Genomic DNA, 25,501 nt, shown 5'->3' with positions numbered 1-25,501 from the left:
AGGTAAGCTTCAGGGCAGAGTAGGGATTTGAACCCTGGTCCTCCCAGTGCTAGTCCAACACTTCAACCACTGCACAGCACTGGCTATCAGTTCTGGAATGCTCTCCCTGAGGTTAACCAGCTATTGACAGGAGTGAGCCAGCAGTAAATCACACTGAGCAAGCTGGAGTTAACTCTTTATTAGCCAAAGCAGGGTCTGCACAGGAGTGTCAGGCCTAATGAGCTCACAGACTCAACTCCGGCAGGTCTTGCCCCAATGAAGCTGTTGCTGAGGCTGAAGATCCCCACCTCCCCACAGCCATCTGAGTTCCCTCCTCTCCAGGGTTTCCCCCAAGCAATCTGAGACTGCGTTTGCGTGAAGCTAACTTTCCTCCACCCTCTTCATGCCTCTTTTGGTTCTGGGATACCAGCGGGGAGGGGGGCTTGTCACAGCAGGAAGGGGAAGCACCTATGCCTCTTCACAAGCTGGACTCATCTCTTCCTATTGGCCTCCCTCTCCTGCTTCAGCTTCTGCCCCTTATCCTGGACTCCTCTCTGTCACAGCCTCTTCCTGCTCACTAAGCCCTGTTAACTCTTCAGCTTCCAACACCTCCTCCCTGTCTTCTCCCTCTGACCACTCATCATCCCACCACCAACCCCCTTCTACCCTTGGGGGTTGCCCTGCTTGGTTCTTGCCCCTCCTACATACAGCCAGTCCCTGACATCTATTTACACTAGCATCATTTTGGCACCTGGTGAAAATCTTTTCTATTTTACTCTCTCTATGTGTGTTGTTTTTCAACTTTGTAAGCTATCCTGGATATTTTATTGATGGACAGGGAATAAATCCAATAATGTTCTTCCATGTATTACATTTCCAGTGAGAAGGAATGGAGAGAGAGAAATAACATCTGAGTGGAAGGTTATTTCATAATCCACTCCCTGCTGTGCTAATTTTCTGATTGGTGAGCTTTTTTTAAAAAAATAATAATTAAAAATTAAAAATGACTCACAGCCTAATATAATCCAATCAATTCTTCCACCTCCATTTCCCTGACATTTCATTCACAGCATTCCAGTGAACAGGAAAAGAACAGTGAAGATGTCTAGTGTCTAGAATCCAGATTCATCCTTAATAGGGCAGGGTGGGGAACTCTTTTCAGCCTGAGGGCCACATTCCCTTCTGGCCAATGTTCTGAGGGCCACATGGCAGTGGTAGGCGGGGCCAGAGGCAAAAGTGGGTGGAGCAACTGATTCATATGTTACCTTTGTACTGTAGGCTTGTACACACATAAACTTCTGTCCTTCATAGAGAAGGCATTATGAGAGTTAAAGGACACATTACAGCCAGGCAAAAAACATACGAGTGTGAAGCAGGACCAGTGAGGGATGGTCCAACGTTTCTCCGATGAAAATAGGGACATCCCACTCCGTAATGATGATTTTATTATTTATACCCCGTGCATCTTACTGGGTTGCCACAGAAGAAGAAGAAGAATCTGGATTTCATATCCTGCTTTATTCTCAAAGCGGCTCACATTCTCCTTTCCCTTCCTCCCCCACAACAAACACTCTGTGAGGTGAGTGAGGCTGAGAGTCTTCAGAGAAGTGTGACTGGCCCAAGGTCACCCAGCAGCTGCATGTGGAGGAGCGGGGAATCGAACCTGGTCCACCAGATTACGAGTCCACCACTCTTAACCACTACACCACACTTTGGGCAGCTTCCAACACATATAAAAAATAATAAAACATTAAGCATTAGAAAAACACCCTTCCCAATACAGGATTGCCTTCCGATGGCTCAGGGGTCAGATAACTCCATACCCTCCAACAATGAAAATAGGAACATCCCGAGGAAAAGTGGAACATTCCAGGGTCAAATCAGAAACTGGGATGGCTTCTCTAAATCAGGGACGTCCCTGGAAATAGGGACACTTGGAGGGGTCTGGGGATGTAGCCGGGGAGAGTTACAAGGGCCAGACAGGAAAGCCAAGAGGGACACTGCATCTCCCCCTCCTCCATGAACTGTGATATCCACTCCTTTCAGAATGGGGACAAAGCAGAAAACAGCAGTGGCTTAGTCACTATTGAAGAGTGTTTCCAGGTGATTGCATGTTGTGGGTGATGGGCGCAGCTAATCCAAAACCTGCAACTGCTGCAAGCCCAGGTTAACTAGAAGAATTTTCACCAGCTGCATTGTTACCAAAAGAGCCTGCGAAAACAGCTACCTAGCTTTAGGACCAGGTAGTTTTCAGCTACCTGCCAGGTGGGATGTTTTTCAGCCTATTGGCCAGAAGAGGGCCAGCTAACCCCGAAGAAACTAGCCTATGAATAGTCCTAAAAAACAACAACCCAGTAACCAGACGCGGCATGGCAGAGCCATATTTCAAAAAGCCAAACTTGTCTAAGTTCGGATGTCTATATATTATCACACCGAAGGTTTATTTTTATGGCTGGAGAGGCCATATTTACACCCTACAGGGAACCATGCATCTTTTGATGAGGAAATTATTTCAAATAGGAGCAGCGAATGTCATCAACCTGTTGATTGTGAGGAGCGAACTGAAGCACCCACTTAAGCTGTGTCCCACAGGGAATGGGTGAGGCTGGCAACAGCCCCTCGGGAGGCCTTTGACAAGTTGTTTATTATTAGCTCGGAAGCCAGGAAACAGACCACATGGCTCCTTTGTTCAAACAGGCTTTTGCGGTAAACGGAACACAGCGGGCCCTCTCCACAAAGCCAGCCTAGCACAGCGGTTTCTCCGGCAATTGGCTTGTAGACCTCCTCTTTTGCACTTCAGGAAATGGTAGATGAAACAGCCCACGTGTAACTGGGTGGATATACATAGCTTTGCTGCAAAGGGTGGGATAGGCATGCTGCTTCCCCCTCCTTTTCACTAATGCATGATGTTCGCACTAATGATGCACATTCAAAAAACGGAATGCTCAGCCTTCGGAGCAGGACCATGAGACACACTGAGATAGATACCTAGCTTGTTACTGGTTAGTCTAGTTGGAATTGGCTCTCCAGGGTTTCATACCCTCCAACATTTCTCTGATGAAAATAGGGATGTCCTGTTTATTATCATTGTTGTTGTTGTTGTTGTTGTTGTTGTTGTTGTTGTTGTTGTTGTTGTTATTCCCCACCCATCTGACTGGGTTGCCCTAGCCACTCTGGGCAGCTTCCAACATATACAGCTTCCCTATACAGAGCTGCCTTCAGATGTATAGTTACTTATCTCCATGGCTTGGGGGGGGGGGTCAAATAACTCTATACCTTCCAACATTTCTCTGATGAAAATAGGGACAGCCTAGGGAAAAGCAGGACATTCCCAGACACCTCCTCCCCAAGTGTCCCTGTTTTCCAGGGACAGTCCCAGATTTACAGAAGCCATCCCAGTTTCTGATTTGATCCTGGAATGTCCCACTTTTCCTTAAAGGTAAAGGACCCCGACAGTTAAGCCCAATCGCGAACGACTCTGGGGTTGTGGCGCTCATCTTGCTTTACTGCCTGAGGGAGCCAATGTTTGTCTACAGACAGTTCTTCCGGGTCATGTGGCCAGCATGACTAAGCCGTTTCTGGCGAAACCAGAGCAGCGCACGGAAACGCTGTTTACCTTCCCGCCAGAGCGGTACCTATTTATCTACTTGCCCTTTGATGTGCTTTCGAACTGCTAGGTTGGCAGGAGCAGGAGCTGAGCAACGGGAGCTCACCCCATCGCGGGGTTTCGAACCGCCAACCTTCTGATCGGCAAGCCCTAGGCTCAGTGGTTTAGACCACAGCACCACCCGCGTCCCGCTTTTCCTTAGGATATCTTTATTCTCGTCAGAGAAATATTGGAGGGCATGGATTTATGCAACCCCTGAGCCAAAGAGATAGGTACTGTAACTATACAACATTTAGGCAACATCTGAAGACAGCTCTGTACAGGGATTTTTAAAAGTGTTTACTGGGTGGCGAATAAATAATTAAATTATTATTATTATTACTATTACTATGGAATAGGACTTCCCTATTTTCATGGGGGAAATGTTGGAGGATACATGGCATGAGGACACAGGGTGTGATTTGGGAGCAGGGTTGCATGGAGAGAATCTCAAGGGCAGAGCAGCTCGGATGGTTGCAGTTTCGCCCTGGGTCCGAGATTCCCCACTCCGTGTTAGGAAATAACCCAAGTGGCATGATGCAGCCTTTGCCAATTTGGTGCCCTTTAGAAGTTTTGGGCTGCAATTCCCACTATAACGTATCAAAATCAAATCGAGGCTTGTGGGTCTATGTCTGCAATGCACCCTGCTTTCTAATGTGAAATGTTAATAAGAGACCCCATTTTCTCCAGCATTCAAGTTCCAAGTGTAGGAAGGTCTCCACACCAGTAGAGGACAGCCTAAGCATTACTTTCTAATCTGACTCTCTGTGACAAGACCCAAACAAAAGGACTGTGGAAGCAAAGCAAGCACAGCTGTTGTTTGTTCTGGGTAAATGCAAGAAGTCGCTCTGTTGTGTGTCAGATTGTGCACAAACTCAGCGTTGATGAAACAGCAGATCTTCACGAGAATGGAGGGAGGCCGGGATGAGTGTACTTGCTTTTGAGGCACTTGCCACTAAAGTGCTTACTGACTGGGAAACACACTTTGGGCTGAGAAAATATGGAATTCCCAAATGCAAGATAGGAGTCCTCTAGGTTCAAAGTTTTCCCAGTAGTGATGTATGGAAGTGAGAGCTGGACCATAAAGAAGGCTGATCACCAAAGAATTGATGCTTTTGAATTATGGTGTTGGAGGAGACTCTTGAAAGTCCCATGGACTGCAAGAAGATCAAACCTCTCCATTCTTAAGGAAATCAATCCTGAGTGCTCACTGGAAGGACAGATCCTGAAGCTGAGGCTCCAATACTTTAGCCACCTCATGAGAAGAGAAGACTCCCTGGGAAAGACCCTGATGCTGGGAAAGATGGAGGGCACAAGGAGAAGGGGACGACAGAGGATGAGATGGTTGGATAGTGTTCTCGAAGCTACCAGCATGAGTTTGACCAAACTGCGGGAGGCAGTGGAAGACAGGAGTGCCTGGCATGCTCTGGTCCATTGGGTCATGAAGAGTCGGACACGACTAAACGACTAAACAACAACAACAGGTTCAAAGTGATGCTCCTAGATAACAGAAGGAAATGCTGTCAATAAAATAGAATCCTCATAATTTCACAATGAGAACACCAAGAGCGAGGTCCATTCATGGATCCTTTGCTCTGCGGAAGAAGCAACACACTCGCCACTTCTTAAAAGCAGGATTTAATCGAAACATTGTTCTCCTTGGGAAACAAAGCACAGGGTTACACGGTGCAAGGCAGGTTTAAGAGAAGCAGGGACTTGCTTATTTGGAAAAACACAGATCTGAACACACAATTAACCACCACACTAGTCAATGAATCTTGATACAGGAGCTTGAACGGGACGTCGTCCTCCCCAAGTCAGGACTGCAGAACTGTGTCCCTTTCCCTTAAATAACAAGCTGGCCTTCTAACCGGAGCTCACCTACAAGACAAAGGATCATGCTGAAAGGATACCCAGTGGGCCTCACCTTACTGTTCTTTGAACAAGCATTTGTAGCAGCACGAAAAGTCTTTCCTCATGGGGTTGGAGCCAGACTAAGTTTGTTAAACCACTAAGACTCTTGGGCTTGCAGATCAGAAGGTTGGTGGTTCGAATCCCTGCGACAGGGTGAGCTCCCGTTGCTCTGTCCCAGCTCCTGCCTACCTAGCAGATTGAAAGCACGTCAAAAGTGCAAGTAGATAAATAGGTACCACTGTGGCGGGAAGGTAAATGACATTTCCATGCGCTCTGGTTTCTGTCACAGTGTTCCGTTGCGCCAGAAGCGGTTTCGTCCTGCTGGCCACATGACCTGGAAAGCTGTCTGTGGACGAATGCCGGCTCCCTCGGCCTGAAAGCAAGATGAGCGCTGGAACCCCCGAGTCGCCTTTGACTGGACTTAACCATCCATGGGTCCTTTACCTTTTAACCTTTACCCACTGAAATCAATTGGACAAGCTAGGTGGCAATCCTAATCCCACTCACCTGGGAGTACATAAGAAGAACCAGTTTGATGAGCTCCCTGGCCCATCTAGACCAGTTTCCTGTTCTGACAGTGGCCAATCAGTTGCATACAAGAAGCCTGAAAGAAACATATTTATCACATTTTACCACTTGTGATTCCCGGCAACTGTAATTCAGGGCAACTGTAATTCAGGGCAAATGGCCTTTGGCCATTCAGTTATGTGATGGTCTGGGATTCAGACTCGGAGGCTGAACCTGAGGAATCCCAGCCTGCACAGGAGTCCCCGCCTCCAGAACCAGCTGAGCCAGGGCTGAGCCCGAAGGGTCCTCACCTGTGCTGGATCCTCAGCTGCAGGCACCAGCTGAGTCTGCTCTGGCTCCTGAGGTGATGAAGGACCCATTGCCTGCAGGTGCTCCACTCTCAGATCAGTCAGGGGAAGCTGAGGTTGCCTCTGGGTCTGGTAACCCTCCAGCCTCTCTTGAGCTGCAGAGGCTCAGGGAAGAGAGGCGGAGGGAACTAAGTTCTCGCAGGAGGAGTTCTCGCCTCCAGGCCAGGAGAGGTGAGTCACCTGAGGACCGGGGCCGCCCTATGCCTCGGGGCAGATAAAAGCCAGTCAGCCCCAGTCCCAAGTTGCAGGAGCAACATTGTTGGTAGCCTGTTCCTGCCTGCACCCTGTCCTGCTCTTCTGCCAGAGTTCCTGACCTCACCTGACTCCCTGCCTTGGACCCTGCTTCAGCTATGACAGACAGCCTCCATACTGCACCCTCGACCTCAGACTGGACTCGGACCACACCGCACGGTTAACCCTCGGGACCAGCACAAATTATGTGTTACTCAGAGTAAACCCATTGAAATTAATGAGCTCATCCACATTTTCATTTGACCTGTATTGTCATTGTATTGTATGCCAATGAATTCCCCTTGGATCCAAGAGCTTTCTCCATTGTCCTGCAGCTGTACCTTGCAAAAATTCATTCCGTTCCTCCTTTCTGAAATCTCCTATTTGATATACGCTCCTGCAAAAAGTTCTCTGATTGCCTCCCATAAACTAAGTGAGAAAATTGTGTCCATTAATTCCACAAAGGATTCTCTGCCTTGGTTTGTACATTAACAGCTTGGCTATGGCTGATCAACAGACTGTGAGTAAACCGAACTGGTTATGGAAATTCGGTTGAAGAATCCCAGAATCAATATTTAAAGACCATTAGATCCCTTTTCTAGGAGCAAAGCCATCCACTGTGTATCAGTTCTACATTTTTCATAGGCTGGTTTGGGATTACCCTGAGTGGCCAAGAAGGCATTGCCACCTGAACGGATTAATGCATGCTAACATTAAACAGTTGTGTTAAGGGAATATCTTCCTTGACAATGGCTTGTTATGACATGAACAACTAATACTTCAGATTAGCTGCAACTGTATTTACTTAATGTTTTAAGTAGCAGCCTCTATCTTTTCTGCATTTCTGAATTAGCTCTGTGCTGCAGCTACAATGTTACACTTACTTCCAGGTAAGTCCCAATGAACCAAATATAGGATTGCCATATGTCCGGGGAAACCTGGACATGTCCTCCTTTTGGGGGGTCAACGTGCCCATCTGGGTGGATTTTTACAGGAAATGTTCAAGGGTTTTTTGGGGGGGGTTGGACTTGAGCTTGGGCTGCTCTGCACATCACGGCTGCTGCCAGCCTGTGCCAGGGAAAGAGGTTTGTGGGCAAGGGCACGCCGCATGCTGCATTCGCTGCCAGCCTGAGCCATGGAAAGAGGCACATGGGTGTGGCTCAGGGGTCCTCTATTTTGCTCTTCAGGATACGGCAACCCTACTAAATATAGACTTACTTTTCAGAAGACATTCTAGAGTAGTGCTGTTAGTTTCACAAAATAAAAAGCATGGAAAAATGAACTCTGGTTTTGCATAAACCTTCAAATCCTAGAGAGCGCCAGTGTGGTGTAGTGATTAAGAGCGGTAGTCTCGTAATCTGGGGAACCGGGTTCGCTTCCCCGCTCCTCCACATGCAGCTGCTGGGTGACCTTGGGCCAGTCACACTTCTTTGACGTCTCTCAGCCCCACTCACCTCACAGAGTGTTTGTTGTGGGGGAGGAAGGGAAAAGGAGATTGTTAGCTGCTTTGAGACTCCTGAAGGGGAGTGAAAGGCGGGATATCAAACCCAAACTTCTTCTTCTTCTACAAGCTGCGGATAGCCATCTGATGTAAGCCAGGGCTCCTCCAGACAACCTGTTAACTGGGCATTCAACCTGATTTGCTTACATAAAACCCGTGCAGAAATTCTACAATGCCAACTCGTGATTGAGGAAACCTGCCTTGTTCCACAGATTTTCAGCTATGTTAACCTCTGGACTTTTTTTCACGAGGTGGTATTCAACCAAATTTTACTCCCTGCAGACCTCTTGAAATTAATGGACCTCGTGCATCCAATTAATTTGCCTTGGCCAAATTAATGGACCCAGTGGGTCTATCCTGAGTGCAACTTAGTTGAATACCAACCATAACCTTTGGTTTTATGCATATATATATATACCGTATATCTCCTTCCATTGTTTCATTGCAATATTTTAGTGGCTTTTTGACAGATGAAGAAGTAGGCACTACTAAAAAGAACTGCAAAACCGAACAGACTTTAGACAACACTGCCTTCTTTTGATTAATAAAAGTAATCTTGCAAGCAAATCATTTAATAAAATAAACAAGAAATGCTCATATAAAGGCTGTTATGCTTCTCTTTGCATCTGTTTTCTGCTTGATCAGGAACTTTTGTGTTTCTCTCCTGGCATGGCACAGAACTGGGCAACAGGTGGGCTCTAGGTTGTCAAAAATGGGGGTGTAACCTGATGCTTGCAAGCCCCCAACAGAGATGTGGGGCTTCTCTAAATTTCCACTTGCCCCGTGCCTAGAAAGTATGGGGCCAAGCAGTTTCCCACTGTTCCCATGTTTTCTAGGCACAGGTCTGAGTGGTTGTGCCTTTGCCCCACAGCTCCCCCCTGGAAAACCCACTCTTTAGCCCTAAACCAGAGCAAATGTCAATTGGATAAAACTCTGTTGATATTTGCTTCGATTCAGTGGTAAACAGCAAGTTTTCCCTGGGGAAAACGATGACGATGGGGCAAGTGGAAGTGTGAAGGAGCCCTAATTTGTTTTGCAAACTCCATCTTCACACCCCAAGGCTTGACGCTACAGTGGTACCTTGGGTTAAGTACTTAATTCATTCTGGAGGTCTGTACTTAACCTGAAACAGTTCTTAACCTGAAGCATCACTTTAGCTAATGGGGTCTCCTGCTGCCGCCGCACCGCCGTAGCCTGATTTCTGTTCTTATCCTGAAGCAAAGTTCTTAACCTGAAGCACTCTTTCTGGGCTATCGGAGTGTGTAACCTGAAGCGTATGTAACCCGAGGTACCACTGTATAAAGATTGTACACAGTGAAATTCACATGCTGCATAAACCTGGCTAAACCTGCATCCTTCTCCCTTTGTTATGAAATTTGCTATCTCCTGCGGTCTTGCCTTCCAGTTTCTGCCAGGGCTACCAGACTTGGGTCATAGAATGTGTGCAGTAGTAGCCAAGTGGCTCTGAACATGTGCAGAGTGCCCCTGCTTTTTACACAGAGGAACCACACTCAGCCTCTGCTCCGGATTTGCTCCAGATTTTTATTTTATTTATTTTTTTAAAATTAAAGTGCTTGTTGCAGTCAAGGACATCAAAAGGTAGAAAACTGCGACCAGATGTGTCCATGGAAAGGGTACAGCTCTGCTTTCTAGTTTAAGCCCTGTAGATGTGTATCTGATTACAGCTTTGCGACCAGGATAAGGTTGTAGAGGGATGAAAGTGCCTGCTGGAAAAAAAAAAAATCAGTTTGTATGATTTCAGGCCAGAGACTTAGATGGTGTGTGCCTTTTGAACCGGCAAAGCACCAAGATGCTTGCAGCTCGTACTGGGGGGACCGTGAGAAACCCCGAGATGAAGAAGCCAACACACTTTCCAAAGGTCTCCGTGGAAAAGGACACAAAAAAGACCACCTTGGACCAGATGCAGCTAAAGGCCCGGCGGGCAGCCCTCCTGCGTGAGATGGAAATGACCTGGTACCTCAAGGCATGCGAATTATCCCATGAATACACCGTAGCCTATATAAGTGGCATGCCACACAGGTAAGCTCCTTAAATGTGCTGCCCTTGAAAGGCAGATAATTGAAATGATACCTTTTTGAGTACACAAATGATTCGCAGAAGTTGTCTTCTGCGGTGATGCTTTAATGTATTTTAAAGATACAGGTTTGTTGGTGTGGGTTTGTTTGTTTCTGCTAGACATCAGGAAACCCTCTTGCAATAGCTCTCGTTTCACTAATCAGTTTTGCCTGTTGTTATGGGATGGCTACTTTGAGAGCGTGATTGTGACTTGGTCAGAAGGCAGCTTCTAATATTTCAGGCGTAGTCAGACAAGGGGAGAATTTTGGCTTGCTAGCTTTGCTTTTCCTATGACTTCACTCTGGTTCCCCCACAGCTTAAAGGGTTCTTGAAATGTGTGTGGGGGGGGAGCTTTTGCAGAAAGCAACAAGTTTTTGCTCTTAAAATAGCAGCACCCCAATTCATCTCAGCAATCAATAGTGATTTCATAAACTGAGCCAAGCAGATAAATCAGAACAAAGAAGACAAACCAAGTTCCAGCAAAATTCCAGAAAAGGGAACAGAAAAACAAGAGCTGGGACAACTTTTAGGAATAGTTTCTTTGACTTCTCCTACACCAGGTGTTGTTGAGCCACCACTGACCACTGACGTGACTTCCCCCATTCTTTTCTTAGACTATAGTTAGCATTGACAAAAGGATGACAGTACCCACTGCCTACTTTCAAAATGACCTGATGTAAAAGAACCCTTAATTTAGCTGCTTCTTATCCACACCACTCTCTGTTTCTGGGGTTGACCACTGAGGGACCAGATAACATCAATTCAGGGTTAAATTTGGCCCATGGACCACCTGTTGCTGACCCATATCTAAGATCTATAGGATTTGTGCTCAGCCGATGTCTCTCTCTGTATTTGCATGGATGAAATAAATAACCACTTTATAACACAGTGGCAGGCTATATGCTTTGTGTATCTAAGGTCATGTTTAATCACTAATGTCTTCTAATGAAAAGGAGCTCTTATTGTAGAACTGGGAAAGACCTCTGTCTGAGACAGTGGCAGATATATGGTCCAAGAGGCACAGTCATTTCATGGTCCCTATTTGTTTGCCTGAATAAATGTGACTAGGTCAATATTAGGAGTGTATGAGGATCTGGACACGGGTGGCGCTGTGGGTAAAAGCCTCAGCGCCTAGGGCTTGCCGATCGAAAGGTCGGCGGTTCGAATCCCCGCGGCGGGGTGCGCTCCCGTCGTTCGGTCCCAGCGCCTGCCAACCTAGCAGTTCGAAAGCACCCTCGGGGGCAAGTAGATAAATAGGGACCACTTACTAGCGGGAAGGTAAACGGTGTTTCCGTGTGCGGCTCTGGCTCACCAGAGCAGCGATGTCACACTGGCCACGTGACCCAGAAGTGTCTCCGGACAGCGCTGGCCCCCGGCCTCTTGAGTGAGATGGGCGCACAACCCTAGAGTCTGTCAAGACTGGCCCGTACGGGCAGGGGTACCTTTACCTTTACCTTTACCTTTATGAGGATCTGGTAATAACATTTCTGCCTTTGCATTGTACTTCCCTATTCTCTCCAACAACATGGGAACAGTCCAGCCTTGGAGCCAGGCAGGAGGAAAGGGTGATGATAGTTATGAGGCCACTGAAATGGATGACCCCCAACCCTCAGAAAAACCCACAACAACATTGGGAACAATCAGGGAAAATGTGGCAATAGTTATGCTGATAGTAATGATGAATGGCTCTACACTGCCCTGCTCCCAAACAACTTGGGGAAAATGTGGGAAAAGGTGATAATAATTATGGTGACTCTACACAGGACTTCCCCCCCCCCCCCACATCCACACCAGCTTTGGAACAATCTTATGGCATGAAGCAGAAACTTGAAAGGGCTTCCATATTGTCATATTCAACTGATGCCCTTCTCAAGTGTCTACCTGCACCACGTGCCGGCAGGCAGCAAAACAAGCACAGCAAGCAACTGGACAATTGCAGAATGTCTCCCTCCAACCCTGCTCCCACCACCATACTTTCAAAATGTCCCTCAAGTAGCTGTCTGCCACAAAGCAAAATGAACAGCTGTGCTTGCCGACTGCTCCATGCAGCTGGCTGGCAGCAAAACAAAACAAATAGAACAGCAAATGGGTGGGTCCTGTTCTTTTCCTCAAGCACTCCACACACATGCATACTTTCTAAGAGGCTCTCCCTGGCCAGAGCAGCTGGCTGCTGTATGTGCCACAAGGCCTGTGGGCAGCAAAGGCGAGGCAAGCAGACCTTGGCACTTCCTCTCGCCACTTTTTCAGAAAAAGCCCCTCCAGGGACAGGAAGTCTTCCCTGTCCCTCTTTCAATAACCCTTTCCATGGGTAGCAAAGAAAGGAGAAGAAAAACAGGCACAGCACTTCTTACCCTTCAACATTTATCCGATGAAAATAGGGACGTCCCAGTCCATAATGATAATCTTACTACTGATACCCCATGAATCTTACTGGGTTGCCCCAGCCAATCTGGGCAGCTTTCAACATATATAAAAGCATAATAAAACATTAAACATTAAAAAAAACCTTCTCTATACAGGATTGCCTTCAATCAGTGCGGGGGGGTGGATGACTCCATACCCTCCAACACTTCTCCAATGGACACTTGGAGGGTCTGACCTCCTCCTTTTTGAGAAGTCATTCCATGGGCTATCACAACAGAGGAGGTGGAATGGCCTAAGAATAAGAATAAGAATAAGAATAAGAATAAGAATAAGAATACTTTATTTATACCCCACCCATCTGGCTGGGCTTCTCCAGCCACTCTGGGCAGCTTCCAACAGAATATTAAAATACAATAATCTATTAAACATTAAAACCTTCCCTAAACAGTGCTGCCTTCAGATGTCTTCTAAAACTCTGATGGTGGTTTTCCTCTTTGACATCTGGTGGGAGGGCGTTCCACAGGGCAGGTGCCACTACCGAGAAGGCCCTCTGCCTGGTTCCCTGTAACTTGGCTTCTCGCAGCAAGGGAACCGCCAGAAGGCCCTCAGCACTGGACCTCAGTGTCCAGGCAGTATGTTGGGGGTGGAGATGCTCCTTCAGGTATACTTAGCTATTCTCCCATCCACAACATCCTCCAAAAACCCAAAGGGGTGGCAACTGTCCATCTCCTCTCCATCTTCATCCCACAACAAATGCCCAGGCAAATCTTTTCTTCCAGAAAGGAGGGAAAGAGCTAACATCATACCCAGAGGCGATAGCTTACGGTGGCAATTGGGGGGGGGGGCAACATCTCACATGTGATGCATGATGTCCCGATGTCCTGACATCATGCGCAAGATGTTGGGATGTTGGGAGGAGCCAGGCATGAAGCCAAATGTGGTGGCCTCATGACTTCAATAGCCAGTGGCTCTTCCTCTTCCTCCTTGCACTGCCACCAGTAGGAGGAAAGGGGCCAGCCACTGGAGTCACATCACATCTTGGCACCCCTGATGATAGTCAATTGGAGCAGGAAGTGTGCTGCAGAACCAGGAGAAGCATCAATACTCCTCCTCCTGTTTGTGTTGGGTTGGCAAATCTAGACTTAGAAGGTTGCCTGCACATTATGCTTGGAAACTGTCTTTCTAGAAGGACTGGAGACTTCTTTGTTTAAGGTTCGGGGGTCCCTGCTGGCATGGGCCCTGTGCCATCACTCCATTTGCACCACGATTGCACCTGTTAAGATCCCATGGACTTCTAGGGCCTGCCTTCAAAGTTACTTATCAATCATAATAGCTGTGACTTCACTCATTGGCAAAGAACACTGATAGGTGGGAGCCATCTGTCTGGCTCATTTAACACACATTGCTTAGAAATTGCATATTATACGGCAAAATGTTCTTTAGAAGTGCTGGAGTCGACTTACTCTGTTCAAAAATCACTTAGACTGACGCTCCTATTTGAGGGCACCAATGAAGACCTTCATGGCCCTAATGGACCAGACTCCACTGCTTTTAACTGGAGACATGAAGAGTGGAAGCAATGCAACACACTAAAATACTAGAATTCAACAATGGCATTGTTTGCAGTCAGGTTTCAAATGTATCCTCTCAGCTAACAATGTATACTGATAATCTGGGAGGCCCTCAGCTATAATGCACATACCTATAAGTTTTGCTCTAGCCCGGGACATTGCTAAGAATCAGATGATTGGACCATTAGGTCCAGTCGTGCCTGACTCTGGGGTTGCGGCGCTCATCTCGCTTTATTGGCCGAGGGAGCCGGTGTACAGCTTCTGGGTCATGTGGCCAGCATAACTAAGCTGCTTCTGGCGAACCAGAGCAGCACACGGAAACGCCGTTTACCTTCCCGCTGGAGCGGTACCTATTTATCTACTTGCACTTTGACGTGCTTTCGAACTGCTAGGTTGGCAGGAGCTGGGATTGAGCAACGGGAGCTCACCCCATTGCAGGGATTCGAACTGCCGACCTTCTGATCGGCAAGTCCTAGGCTCTGTGGTTTAACCCACAGCGCCACCTGTATAATACTAGGTGCAGCAATTTGTATAACGCAGCTTTACAGTAAGGTGGGGGTGGACCTGAGTGAAGACTGTTGCGCTCAGGTCTGCTCCCAAGCACCGCTCCCCCACCGCTGCAGATTGGTGCAAATTCAAACTGGGTCTGGCGGGGCCCCCATGATGCTCCTGGGGAAGAAACTAATGACTGTGGCAGCAATGGAGGTGCTCTGGACCAGGCGTCAGCAACCTGTGACCCATGGTTGGAGGCTGTTTAACTGGCCCATGAGCCACCCCAGAACCGAGCCGCCCACTCAATGAGTCCCCACGCTGTGTCGCCAACTGGCACAGCGCGGGGACTCACTTCCGTGGTGTCAGAAACTGCGTCTGCGCATGTGCAGACTTGTGCAGATGCTGAAAATTGTGGGTGTGCGCGCTCACTATCTGGCCCACGGAGGGGGCTCTGCAGGACTGATTCGGCCCAGGCAAGGTAAACCTTGCTGACCCCTGCTCTGGACAGTAGCAGAGCCACTGTGATGGGTTGCAACCACTGCCCACCCTGGACTGGATAAGCAGCCATTCTTTCCCACTGTTTTCATGGGTGATCTCATAACATCCATCATTGTGTCACACTATGCTCCCTGGTGTGAATGAAATTTAGCATGGCATGGCAGTGTATTGATTTTTTTGAAACAACAACAACCACACACCACAGTTCTATAACGGAAGAGTTAATGCAGTGTCAAAGGAACATTAGAAACTGGGATAGACGCACTAGCATTATAACCAGGAAAAGTAATGCAATAATCTCAACATCCTCAGCTATCTGACTGTGACTCCACATTGACCAGAGACCCCCCACCATTTTCTGGTGGAAAAATGATGTTGTGATGTTTAGTACCGGAATCTTTTGTCACAAAATGTCCCTTTTACCCTGCCCTGCCCTTAACAAGATCACCATTTCTGTTAGAGCCAATGGCCACAAGAAAGTGCCTTTCCTGAAACTGGGCGCCTCTTGGTCCCAGCTTTGTTCTGCCCGGGAAGCAGCATCATTTTGCTCAGCTTTTAGGAATCCCCCAGGAGGTTCTTTTCAAGTCTGCTACAACCCTGTGCTCCAAGCAGGGATTTCAGGAGAATTCTGATGAAAGCGGAAAGTGCTGCAGTTAGCATCTTCTTCAGTGGTCAGGAATGTAAGTCGGTCAAGAAGATACAATTAGTATTCCTCCACATTGTGGCTGTTGTTTTTAAGGCTGCAAAGCTACAAAGCTGATTACTTTTAAAACATTGTTTCTATGTTTCCTTTACATTGAAATGAATGTAAGTTGCATCAGTTCTGCAAATAGTTCTGCAAGTCGTGTTGAACAGCAGACAGGGAGATGAATAGCATAGTATCCTATTGACCCGAATATAAGCTGCACCCGAAAATAAGGCGCACCTTTAAAATTCAAGGGGGGAAAAGTAAAAAAAGCCAATACCAGAAAATAAGCCGCTCCTTTAAAATTCCGTAGGGACTCACACCCGTTCCATTTTAACGTATGTTTCAGCCATGATATTGTAAAAGCCAATTTTTGTAAGTTCTCAAATTTAAGCTGCACTTTTCGTGGTCGGAATTTGGAAAAAAAAGTGCGGCTTATATTCGGGCCAATATGGTATTTTGGAAGAAGCTGAACTGCAGTAGAACAGAAACATGCTGATTGTGACAAATACAGGTTGGAGTGGAAATCGCTGCCATTTAGCATCCCTAGCCTCAACTCCTGCAGGCACTAGCTTTTTTCAATCTTCCCTTGCCTCCTTCCCCTTTCCATCTGTTTCCTTGCTTGAGGCACAAAGCAGGATTATCCCAAAGGAAGCTTTATCTATTTCTGGAACTTTATTGGGAAGGTTCTTGGAACCCGGAGCAGAATTAGACTTTGGCTCAGGGGCTGCCTATAAAGGTTTGTTTACATTCAGTCACACCGTCATAGCCTGAGTCTGTTGGGTATCCTTTCAGGAAGCAGAGTAAGTGTGCAAGATTACTCACTATATACTAAAAGGACCCACAATCCACTTTTCATAATCACTGTTCAGCAGCCCTAGACTCAGCCACATCCCTGTTCCTTTGGACAGGTAATTATGAGCACTTTGCCCTGCCTTTCTACCTTCTGCAGACTTTTGCGTTAGTCCAAGCCCCAGTCATTTGCATGTGAATTTTCCCTCCTGGTGTGTTTAGATACCCACTCTACCTGACTAATTCTCTAGCACTTGCTTCTATTGCATATAAGGCCATCTTTCCAGCTCCCCATCCTCTCTTTCTGCAATAGGAGTTATTCAGTCTTCAGTATGAATTTATTGTTCTAGCCAAAGGCCATGAAAACCCACAGCAACAGTACCAATAAAACAATACATATAATACATCCATAATATGAACCAACACCTGTGATATAATAGAGGTTATCAGAGACACCAACAAACACACATCCAACTTGATTTCAACTTAAACTGCCAAATCACGACAACAATTTATAGCAATTCTATGTAACTCATTTTTCCTGATTTTTTCCCCAGCCAGTGCATAGAGGGCCACACTCTGTGTTACAGAGGTATTGTTGTCACTCAAAAGAAACTGGACCATTTCTGCTGGTGTGTACCAGCTTGCTTGTGTGAACAAAGGTTTCAGAAAGTGATCTCTTGGGTCTATATATAAGGGGTAGGTTAACATATAATCGATAGCAAGGGAATTTTGGCGTTTCTAATTGGTTGCAGGTCCCGTCCAGATTCTATTCAGAAGAGCCAATCCCTTAGTTGAATTTATTCAAGGTCAAAGCAGAGCTCAGGTCTAGAAAATAACCACAGTCTAAAACATTTGACAATCTGCTATCTGGAGGTTATTTATCATCCAGTTCCATATAGCACAGAGTAGGAAAATGCTCAATAGACATAGGAGCCATTTTTAAGCTTTAAAATTGTTATATTTTAACTGGATATAGTCTGCTCTTGCCTTTATTGGTAACCACCCAGATTCTGTATGAAGAACAGCTGCTGATATTCCTGATGGTAAAGAGTATCATTTCCAGGAAAAAAATGGTTCTGCACAGTTTCCAAAACTTTAACGGAGTTTGAATCGGAGCCCCATATTTCAATGTCATAAAGCATTTGGGTAAGCTACCAAATACCTTTAGGGCAGGTTCATTCAGCTGCCCTCCCTTATTGTAATAGAACTTCATCAATGCCCCTGTGGTTATCTGTGCCTTTACTTTTGGAAGGTTGGCAGTTCAAATCCCTGCGACGGAGTGAGCTCCAGTTGCTCCGTCCTAGCTCCTGCCAACCTAGCAGTTAAAAAGCATACCAGTGCAAGAAGATAAATAGGTACTGCTGTGGCGGGAAGGTAAACAGCGGTTCCATGCACTCTGGCTTCTGTCATGGTGTTCCATTGCACCAGAAGTGGTTTAGTCATGCTGGCCACATGACCTGGAAAACTGTCTGTGGACAAACACTGGCTCCCTTGACCTGAAAGCGAGATGAGTGCTGCAACCCCATAGTCGCCTTTGACTGGACTTAACCATCCAGGGGTCCTTTATCTTTTTTTACCTTCCTTTCACGATCTCCATATGACACTTTCAAGAGAGAGTTTCATTAAGGAGTACATCCAGGCATCTAAATGAGCAAGTCTGTTCTATAGCCTGCTGATCCAAGCATCATCTATACCCAGGACTGTGTCTGCCCAAATTTGCATCTTGGTCTTAGATTCATTTATAGATGGGCTTTCCTGTTTACTGTATGAGCTGGGCACCTCCAAGAGATTTTTGAGGCCCCAATCAGGAAAGACAGAAGAACAGTAAATCATATGTTCCTAATTAGTGGAGAGGGGGGGTTTGCATTGGCTACATATTGCATCAAATCATAAATGTAAAAGTTAAAAAGAGTGAGATCTAGAAGGCAACCTTGCTTCATTTCTTGCAGTTTTTTAAAAAGTATTTGTCACACCATCTTTTAAACCTACTCTGACCCTCATTTCTGTGTTGCTGTATAGTTCTTGGATCAACAGCAGAAGCCTGCAGTTGATGTTGGCGCTTTGAAATTTCTCCCACATTTTGATTAATAAGCATTGAATGCTTCAGGCAATATGAGTTTGGGGTACCTGTGCTAGATCATATTTTTGTATTGGTACTTAAGCCACAAAGTCGTTTTACTCATTGCCAACGACTTTGCATAAGTACATATTTTAATCATAGTAAATGGTGTGGCTCTTGCTAATTCCCCAAGCAGACAAGACAAGATTAGCCATTCGGAGTAAAGCGGTTCATTGCAATGACCCCTGTGGCATCATGCAACTGCCTCCAGCACAGCTCCCCAAAGTGAGATCTATGAATAAATATAAATAAGAAAGAACAGGAGAGTGATGGTGTGTTGCTAAATTATAGACTTGAAAACTGTCAGTGTGTCCAAGATTGGTATGTTCCTGCTCAATGTGCAAGCTGGAATATCAGCCTGACTGCTGGAACTCTGTCCAACTGGCAGACAGCACAACAATATCTATCAGGTTTCCAAAGCAGATGTTAAAAACAAGTTTTGACCTTATGTATTATAACCAGGAACTGGAGATAAGACCTTGGTGAAACATTTCAACAACTGGCATTGGCAAGGTCATCGAAATCCCACAGGTTATTGGTCAACCACTGCTTGCAAAGCAGGAATAAGTCTCTCCGTTGCACGGAAATATAATCTTCTCCAAAGCATGTTCTCTTTGCAGATCAATCTTGACTGATCTGCTTTTGAAAGATTTAGAGATTAGTTGAGGCCATGAATCATCATCAGATGAGTTGATTATCTAATGACATTCTGTTTGATGGATTACTGACGGAAAGAAAGACTGGGTTAGGGATGGCCTGGCTATTACAATACAGCTCCCCAGAGCCGTAAATGCCTGAGGCAAGGTTATTCTAGCTTCTGTTGATGTTTATACCAGAGAGGATATTCTTCTCAAAGGTCTGATGCTGTGCCTCAGCTTATTGGGTGGTGGTGGTGGTGGTGGCAGCGGCGGAATAGCCAATACACAAGAGGTGTACCAGAGGCTACTCTGGGAAGCACCAATAGAACATCTCACTCAACGGCATTGATAGAACCTGGAAAAGTTTTTAAGGCTGTGAAATAAATATCATCAATAGCTATCTGTACCATCTGGAAACAACTGGGTCCATTGTAGTTTCAACAAGCTTTGTTGAGAAAGTTCTTGCCTTTAGTGTTGGTTCATAAACCTATGCTTGGTTGTTCCTGTATTGTTTTCACATTGATTCTATCTGCTTTAAATGATACGTCTGTAAATCACCTTGGGGCATATATGTAGAAGGTGTTTCACAAATAATAGCCTCACCCACCTGGGAGTAAGCCCCATTTACCATATTTTTTGCTCTATAAGACTCACTTTTCCCCTCCTAAACAGTAAGGGGAAATGTGTGTGCGTCTTATGGAGCGAATGCAGGCTGTGCAGCTATCCCAGAGGCCAGAACAGCGAGAGGGATTGCTGTTCTGGCTTCTGAGAGTCAGAATTTATTTTTTTTCTTGTTTTCCTCCTCCAAAAACTAGGTGCGTCTTGTGGTCTGGTGCATCTTATAGAGCGAAAAATACGGTAATTCAGTTGGACTTATTGCTGAGTTGGTGTGATTAGAGGTGCATTGCTGGTTTCACCATTTCTTTGGAGGGAGGGGTAGCCTTGCTGAAGAGGTGATCAAATTAACTTTTGTTTTTTTTAAAGAAAAGAATATATGCCCTGCAGCAATGGAGCCCTAGCCTTCAAAGGCCTAGGTCGGTAATAAGGAAAGTTCACAAAATGTTGAGGCTGTGTGAACGATCTTGCCCTCTGGTGATACAGAGGGGGAAGTTTAGCTACTACAAAGACGTTCTTACAATACAAAAGGGTTAGAAATGGAGATTGATAAGATTGTGAAGTGAACTCATCACTAATGACATCACAGGCACCAATTCCAAACCATGACATAGCAAGCTCACGATAAGCTCACAACCGCATCTCAGAATAGATTGGCAGGTGAGGGGTGAACTATTTTCAGCAAGAAAACATTCCAAGTTCAGCGTTGGGGGAAAATATAATGTTCTACAAGGTAAGAACTACCTTGAGGAAAAAGACATTTAGTTTCTTTGCAACAAAGAAATAACAACTATGTTGTTGTTGTTGTCGTCATCATTTATTATTTATTATAAAAGGATATTTGGGAACGACACAATCAATCTTGACTTTAAATAAACTCTCTGGGAGCCTGGAACTGAGGGCTGAATCCCAAAAAAAACATATTTTTCTTTATCTAAATATAATTGCATGGGAAACTGGGTTGGCATTCTATTCCCATGGCAGTTCCCAGCTCCCTTTGACCATTTGTGACCATGTGGTCCATTTTATGCATCCATTAAAATGAGATGGTAAGCAGAACCAACTGGGGGACTGGATGGAAAATATGAAGCAGTATCTTCTGGGGATCTAGTGGGCAAACAGCATTTTCTGAAAAGAGAAGCATAATGGGGAGAGGTTCTTAGAGAAGCCTGTGGACAGAAGAGGAGGAGGAATAGGAGTTTGGACTTGATATCCCACCTGTCACTCCCCTTAAGGAGTCTCAAAGCGGCCCACAGTCTCCTTTCACTTCCTCCCCAACAACAAACACTCTGTGAGGTGAGTGAGGATGAGAGACTTCAGAGAAGTGTGACTAGCCCAAGGTCACCCAGCAGCTGCATGTGGAGGAGCAGGGAAGTGAACCCGGTTCACCAGATCACGAGTCCACTGCTCTTAACCACTACACCACACTGACACCTGAGTGGTGTGGGGTTTAGCTCTTGGCTTTTACAGTAGAAGATGAATCTGTACAAGCCAGTGTGTACTGATATCCCACCCCCAAAAAGAGGTGTGCAGAAGTCTACTGAAACACCTTTGAAGGATACAAGGCAAAAAATGGTTCCTAAAGTCTGCCTTCCAGTAAGATGCTGGCCTGGAGAACTAAGGAGCCCAGCAGAACAAAAGCTACTGGAGAAGTTTTTGCTTATGCATGGACTGTTGATACAGCAAACTGTCAAAGCTGCCACAGGGATGCTATACAGGTACCTGCATTCACTGACAGATGATGAGTGTGTTTTTAATTTAGTGAGACTGCACTTGGACTTCTGGCTGGTCCATGATCAGTCCTGTCTTTGTCTGCTTATACTGTACTTACATTGGGGTTGTTCTGCAGTGCTTTCATCTGAGCTTGTAGCACATTTTAGGAGTTGGTTGCTTTTAACCCATCTGCTTATTCTCAGACTTTAAGGCATTATAGTTGCCTCTTCCCTGCAGTTCTCTGTTTGGCTGAATGTGGTACTTCTTCCAACCTTTTCCTCAATTGAGAAGACTGTTGGAACAAATGGGATACTATTTGGAAACTATAGCTTTTTTGGGGGGGGGAGTCTGGTAGAGGTCCATGTTGCCTCCTTAAATCATTTCTATTTTACAGTCACTTAAGCTGCAACTCTAACCTCAGTTACCTAAGTGATGCCCATTGGATTCAATGGGACTTACTGCTGAGCAGGCATGGTTAGGATTGTGCTCTTAGCCAGTGTCTGTCCTCCTCTGAATAGAAATATATATTTTGTTCTGGGTATAAGCTTTCGTGTGCATGCACACTTTTTCAGATACACTGAAACATAAGTCACCAGACCCTTATATGTAGTGGGAGGGTGGGGTGGGGTTTCCCCTCAGGTTTACCATACCCATTGAGTCAATCACCCATTTCCTACTTCCCTTCTGAGAAAAACCCCACCCTCCCACTATATGTCCAACCTTTCGGAAGTTTGTCCTGAGTGTGTTCCTGAAAATAAAATATACATCTCCCATAAATGAAGGAGGTATGACAACTGCACAATGTTCATAAGCTATAACAAATCTTGCAAGTCTTTTATTAAGGAATTTCATGTTTAGCTCTTGCAGATCCCCCCAATGAAAACCATTGTAAAGTATGCTTTTAACACCTTGGAGAGTGGAACAAACCTCGGAAAACCTCGGAGGGTCTCTGCAAGTTTCTGCCTGCTGAGTACTTCCACCATTTAACCACGAAAGCAAGCTTTAAAGAAGTAGAATATAAACAAAAGTTTGTGTGCGGGGTGGAGGGTAATGAACAAAATCTAGCTAAGAAGAGGAATAAGCTGTGGTATTAACATTCTACTATTCAACAATAAGCTGAATTAGCAGGATTTGTTAACATTGCACGAGAGGAAGAAAAGCTAATCATTGTATAAATAAATCAGCTTATGAGAATTTGATGAGTGTCCCTTATTAACAATTCATTGTTTTCCATACTAAATTAAACAGCATGAAATAATGAATGGCTTTGCTTTCAACCTGTACTTAAGTGAGTTAAGCATTCTCTCTTAGTGTGAAAATCTCAAAAACAGATGTGGCAGACAAACAATTGCACACAATTGAAAGGTACCTTCCAAGCCAGCAGGAGCTGAACACAGAATGTTCACTTACGCTTCAAATCAATACAAAAGGGAAGTGTATATATTGAAGTAGCAAAAGCAACTCCTTTCCCCAAAATCCATTTGTGGACTTCCGAAAGAGCTTGTTATCCGCTGCTTAACTTCTGCACCCACAGTGTGGATTCAAAGAAGCAGAAGTCATTGTCCACTAAGGTTTAAACACTTCCCAAATCTCTTTTATGTTTTGCTCCCAAAACGCAGCTCAACAAATATCAGGTTGGTGCTGATGGGCCTCTTTAGCACTGCCTCCCACTGCTAAATGCACAGATGGTGTGAGCATTCTATATGGCACAGTGGGTTTCTCTGAGCATTGGCAACAGGTTCAGGCACAATCAAGCTCCAATAGCTAGTCCAGGAAACTGACAAGATTGATTTTTCAGTTTCTATACCATGCTGGGTTATTCTAGTCTATTCTGTCTCCAGGTTGCTTGGAGCACCACCTGGCATGGAGATCTAAGAACATGGGAACATGGTTTAAACTGAGTCAGACCATTGATCCATAAGATCAGTATTGTCTGCCATAGATGGCAAGCAGATCTCAAGGATTTCTGACAAGGGCCTTTCCCAGAAGGACTGAACCTGGGGCCTTCTGCATGAAAAGCAGATGCTCTACCAATGAGTTAGCGCCGTTCTCATAGCCTGACATAGCCTTCCTGATACTGTCTCTTGTTTCTCTGGATAAACGAGAGATGGATAGGTGAGCGTGTCCCAAAACTAGGCTGCTGCTCTCTTAACAGTTATTTATTCATTGAATTTATATCCAGCACCATCCTCCAAAGGATGGTAAATATGTCAATAGTGAAACAATACAATTGGAACTTCTAAATAAGAGCCCAAAACTCCTAAAAGCAATCACTAATAATTTCGCAGTGACCAGGGACAGAACTTTCAATCATCAAATGCCTGGGTAAACTGGACTGTTTTAATTTCTCCTAAAATGTAATAGTGAGGGAGACTTATGCACCTAACTAGGGAGTGAATTCCACAAATGAGGGGCCGCCACTGAGAAGGCCCTGTCATGGCTCACCTCCATCCAATGGAGACACCACCTCCCCACCACCAACAGAGTTTCCTATGCTGATCATAAGGCTCGAGATGCTTGGTATTGGGAAGGGCACTGTTTTAGATTACTTGGGTCCCAAACCATATAGGGTGACATTTTCATTTGTTGCTCCACCCACTTTTGCCTCTGGCCCCTCCCACCACTGGCATGTGGCCTTGGAAGGTTGCCCAGAAGAGAATGTTTCCCTCAGGTGGAAAAAGCTCCCCCGTTTATATGCTTAATTACTCTCTTAACACTAGTAATACTAGTCTCACAGTAGAACCTTCCCTATACATTTGCTACTAATGTTTTCTTGGGATTTTTCATACCAGTCCTGTTGGCTGAAAATTGCTCAGCCAGAGCCTATTAATTTTAAGCCTCTTAGGAGATGTTTTAAAATGCAGTTTCAAAACTGACCATCTCCCTGACTTCCCACAACAAAACAGCACCAGAATGCATTCATGTGGTTGCTTTAGTCTCTTGACTAATTAGACTAATTTTTTAAAAGGTTAGGCCTTGGTCAGCTAGTAGCTTTGCATGATGAACAGACGCTACTGTAATGTGTAATTGTTTATTAAAGCAATAATTTCCCAGGCACTCACACAATGGCCAAAACATTTGGAATTGAAGTAATTATCCCCCTCCCCTTTTCATAAAAAGCGAGAGACATGTAAAAGCCACAGAACAATCCATGAGCTAGATACGTATGCCAAAGGCACACAACCCTTTGATTCAAAGGGTGGAGGATGTAACTGTAGGAAATGTACAGTGGTACCTCGGGTTAAGAACTTAATTCGTTCTGGAGGTCTGTTCTTAACCTGAAACTTTTCTTAACCTGAGGTACCACTTTAGCTAATAGGGCCTCCCACTGCCGCTGCCGCCGCAGCACGATTTCTGTTCTCATCCTGAAGCAAAATTCTTAACCAGAGTTACTATTTCTGGGTTAGTGGAGTCTGTAACCTGAAGAGTCTGTAACCTGAAGCGTCTGTAACCCAAGGTACCACTGTCTAGGTATCATTGTGATGTTGTTGTTTAGTCGTTCAGTCGTGTCCGACTCTTCGTGACCCCATGGACCAGAGCACGCCAGGCACTCCTGTCTTCCACTGCCACCCACAGTTTGGTCAGACTTATGTTTGTAGCTTCGAGAACACTGTCTAACCATCTCGTCCTCTGTCGTCCCCTTCTCCTTGTGCCCTCCATCTTTCCCAGCATCAGGGTCTTTTCCAGGGAGTCTTCTCTTCTAATGAGGTGGCCAAAGTATTGGAGTCTCAGCTTCACGATCTGTCCTTCCAGTGAGCACTCAGGGCTGATTTCCTTAAGAATGGATGC

General features: G+C 45.5%; 1 protein-coding gene across 1 annotated transcript in view; it reads left to right on the top strand.

Annotated features, from left to right (window-relative positions):
• Positions 1–21,460: 21,460 nt before the first annotated feature.
• Positions 21,461–25,501, top strand: part of KCNAB1 (potassium voltage-gated channel subfamily A regulatory beta subunit 1) — a 178,238-nt gene continuing 174,197 nt past the window's right edge. Inside the window, exon 1 of the mRNA XM_083442886.1 lies at positions 21,461–21,717. Within this exon, the coding sequence (XP_083299012.1) occupies positions 21,476–21,717 (242 nt within the window). The 5' untranslated portion in view covers positions 21,461–21,475. The remainder of the gene's footprint in view (positions 21,718–25,501) is intronic.

This window comes from Podarcis tiliguerta, assembly GCF_965153285.1.
Source record: "Podarcis tiliguerta genome assembly, chromosome: 5".
In the NCBI taxonomy this organism is placed as follows: Eukaryota; Metazoa; Chordata; class Lepidosauria; order Squamata; family Lacertidae; genus Podarcis; species Podarcis tiliguerta.
Note: the sequence above shows the minus strand (reverse complement) of the source record. Positions and strands in the feature narration are given on the sequence as shown.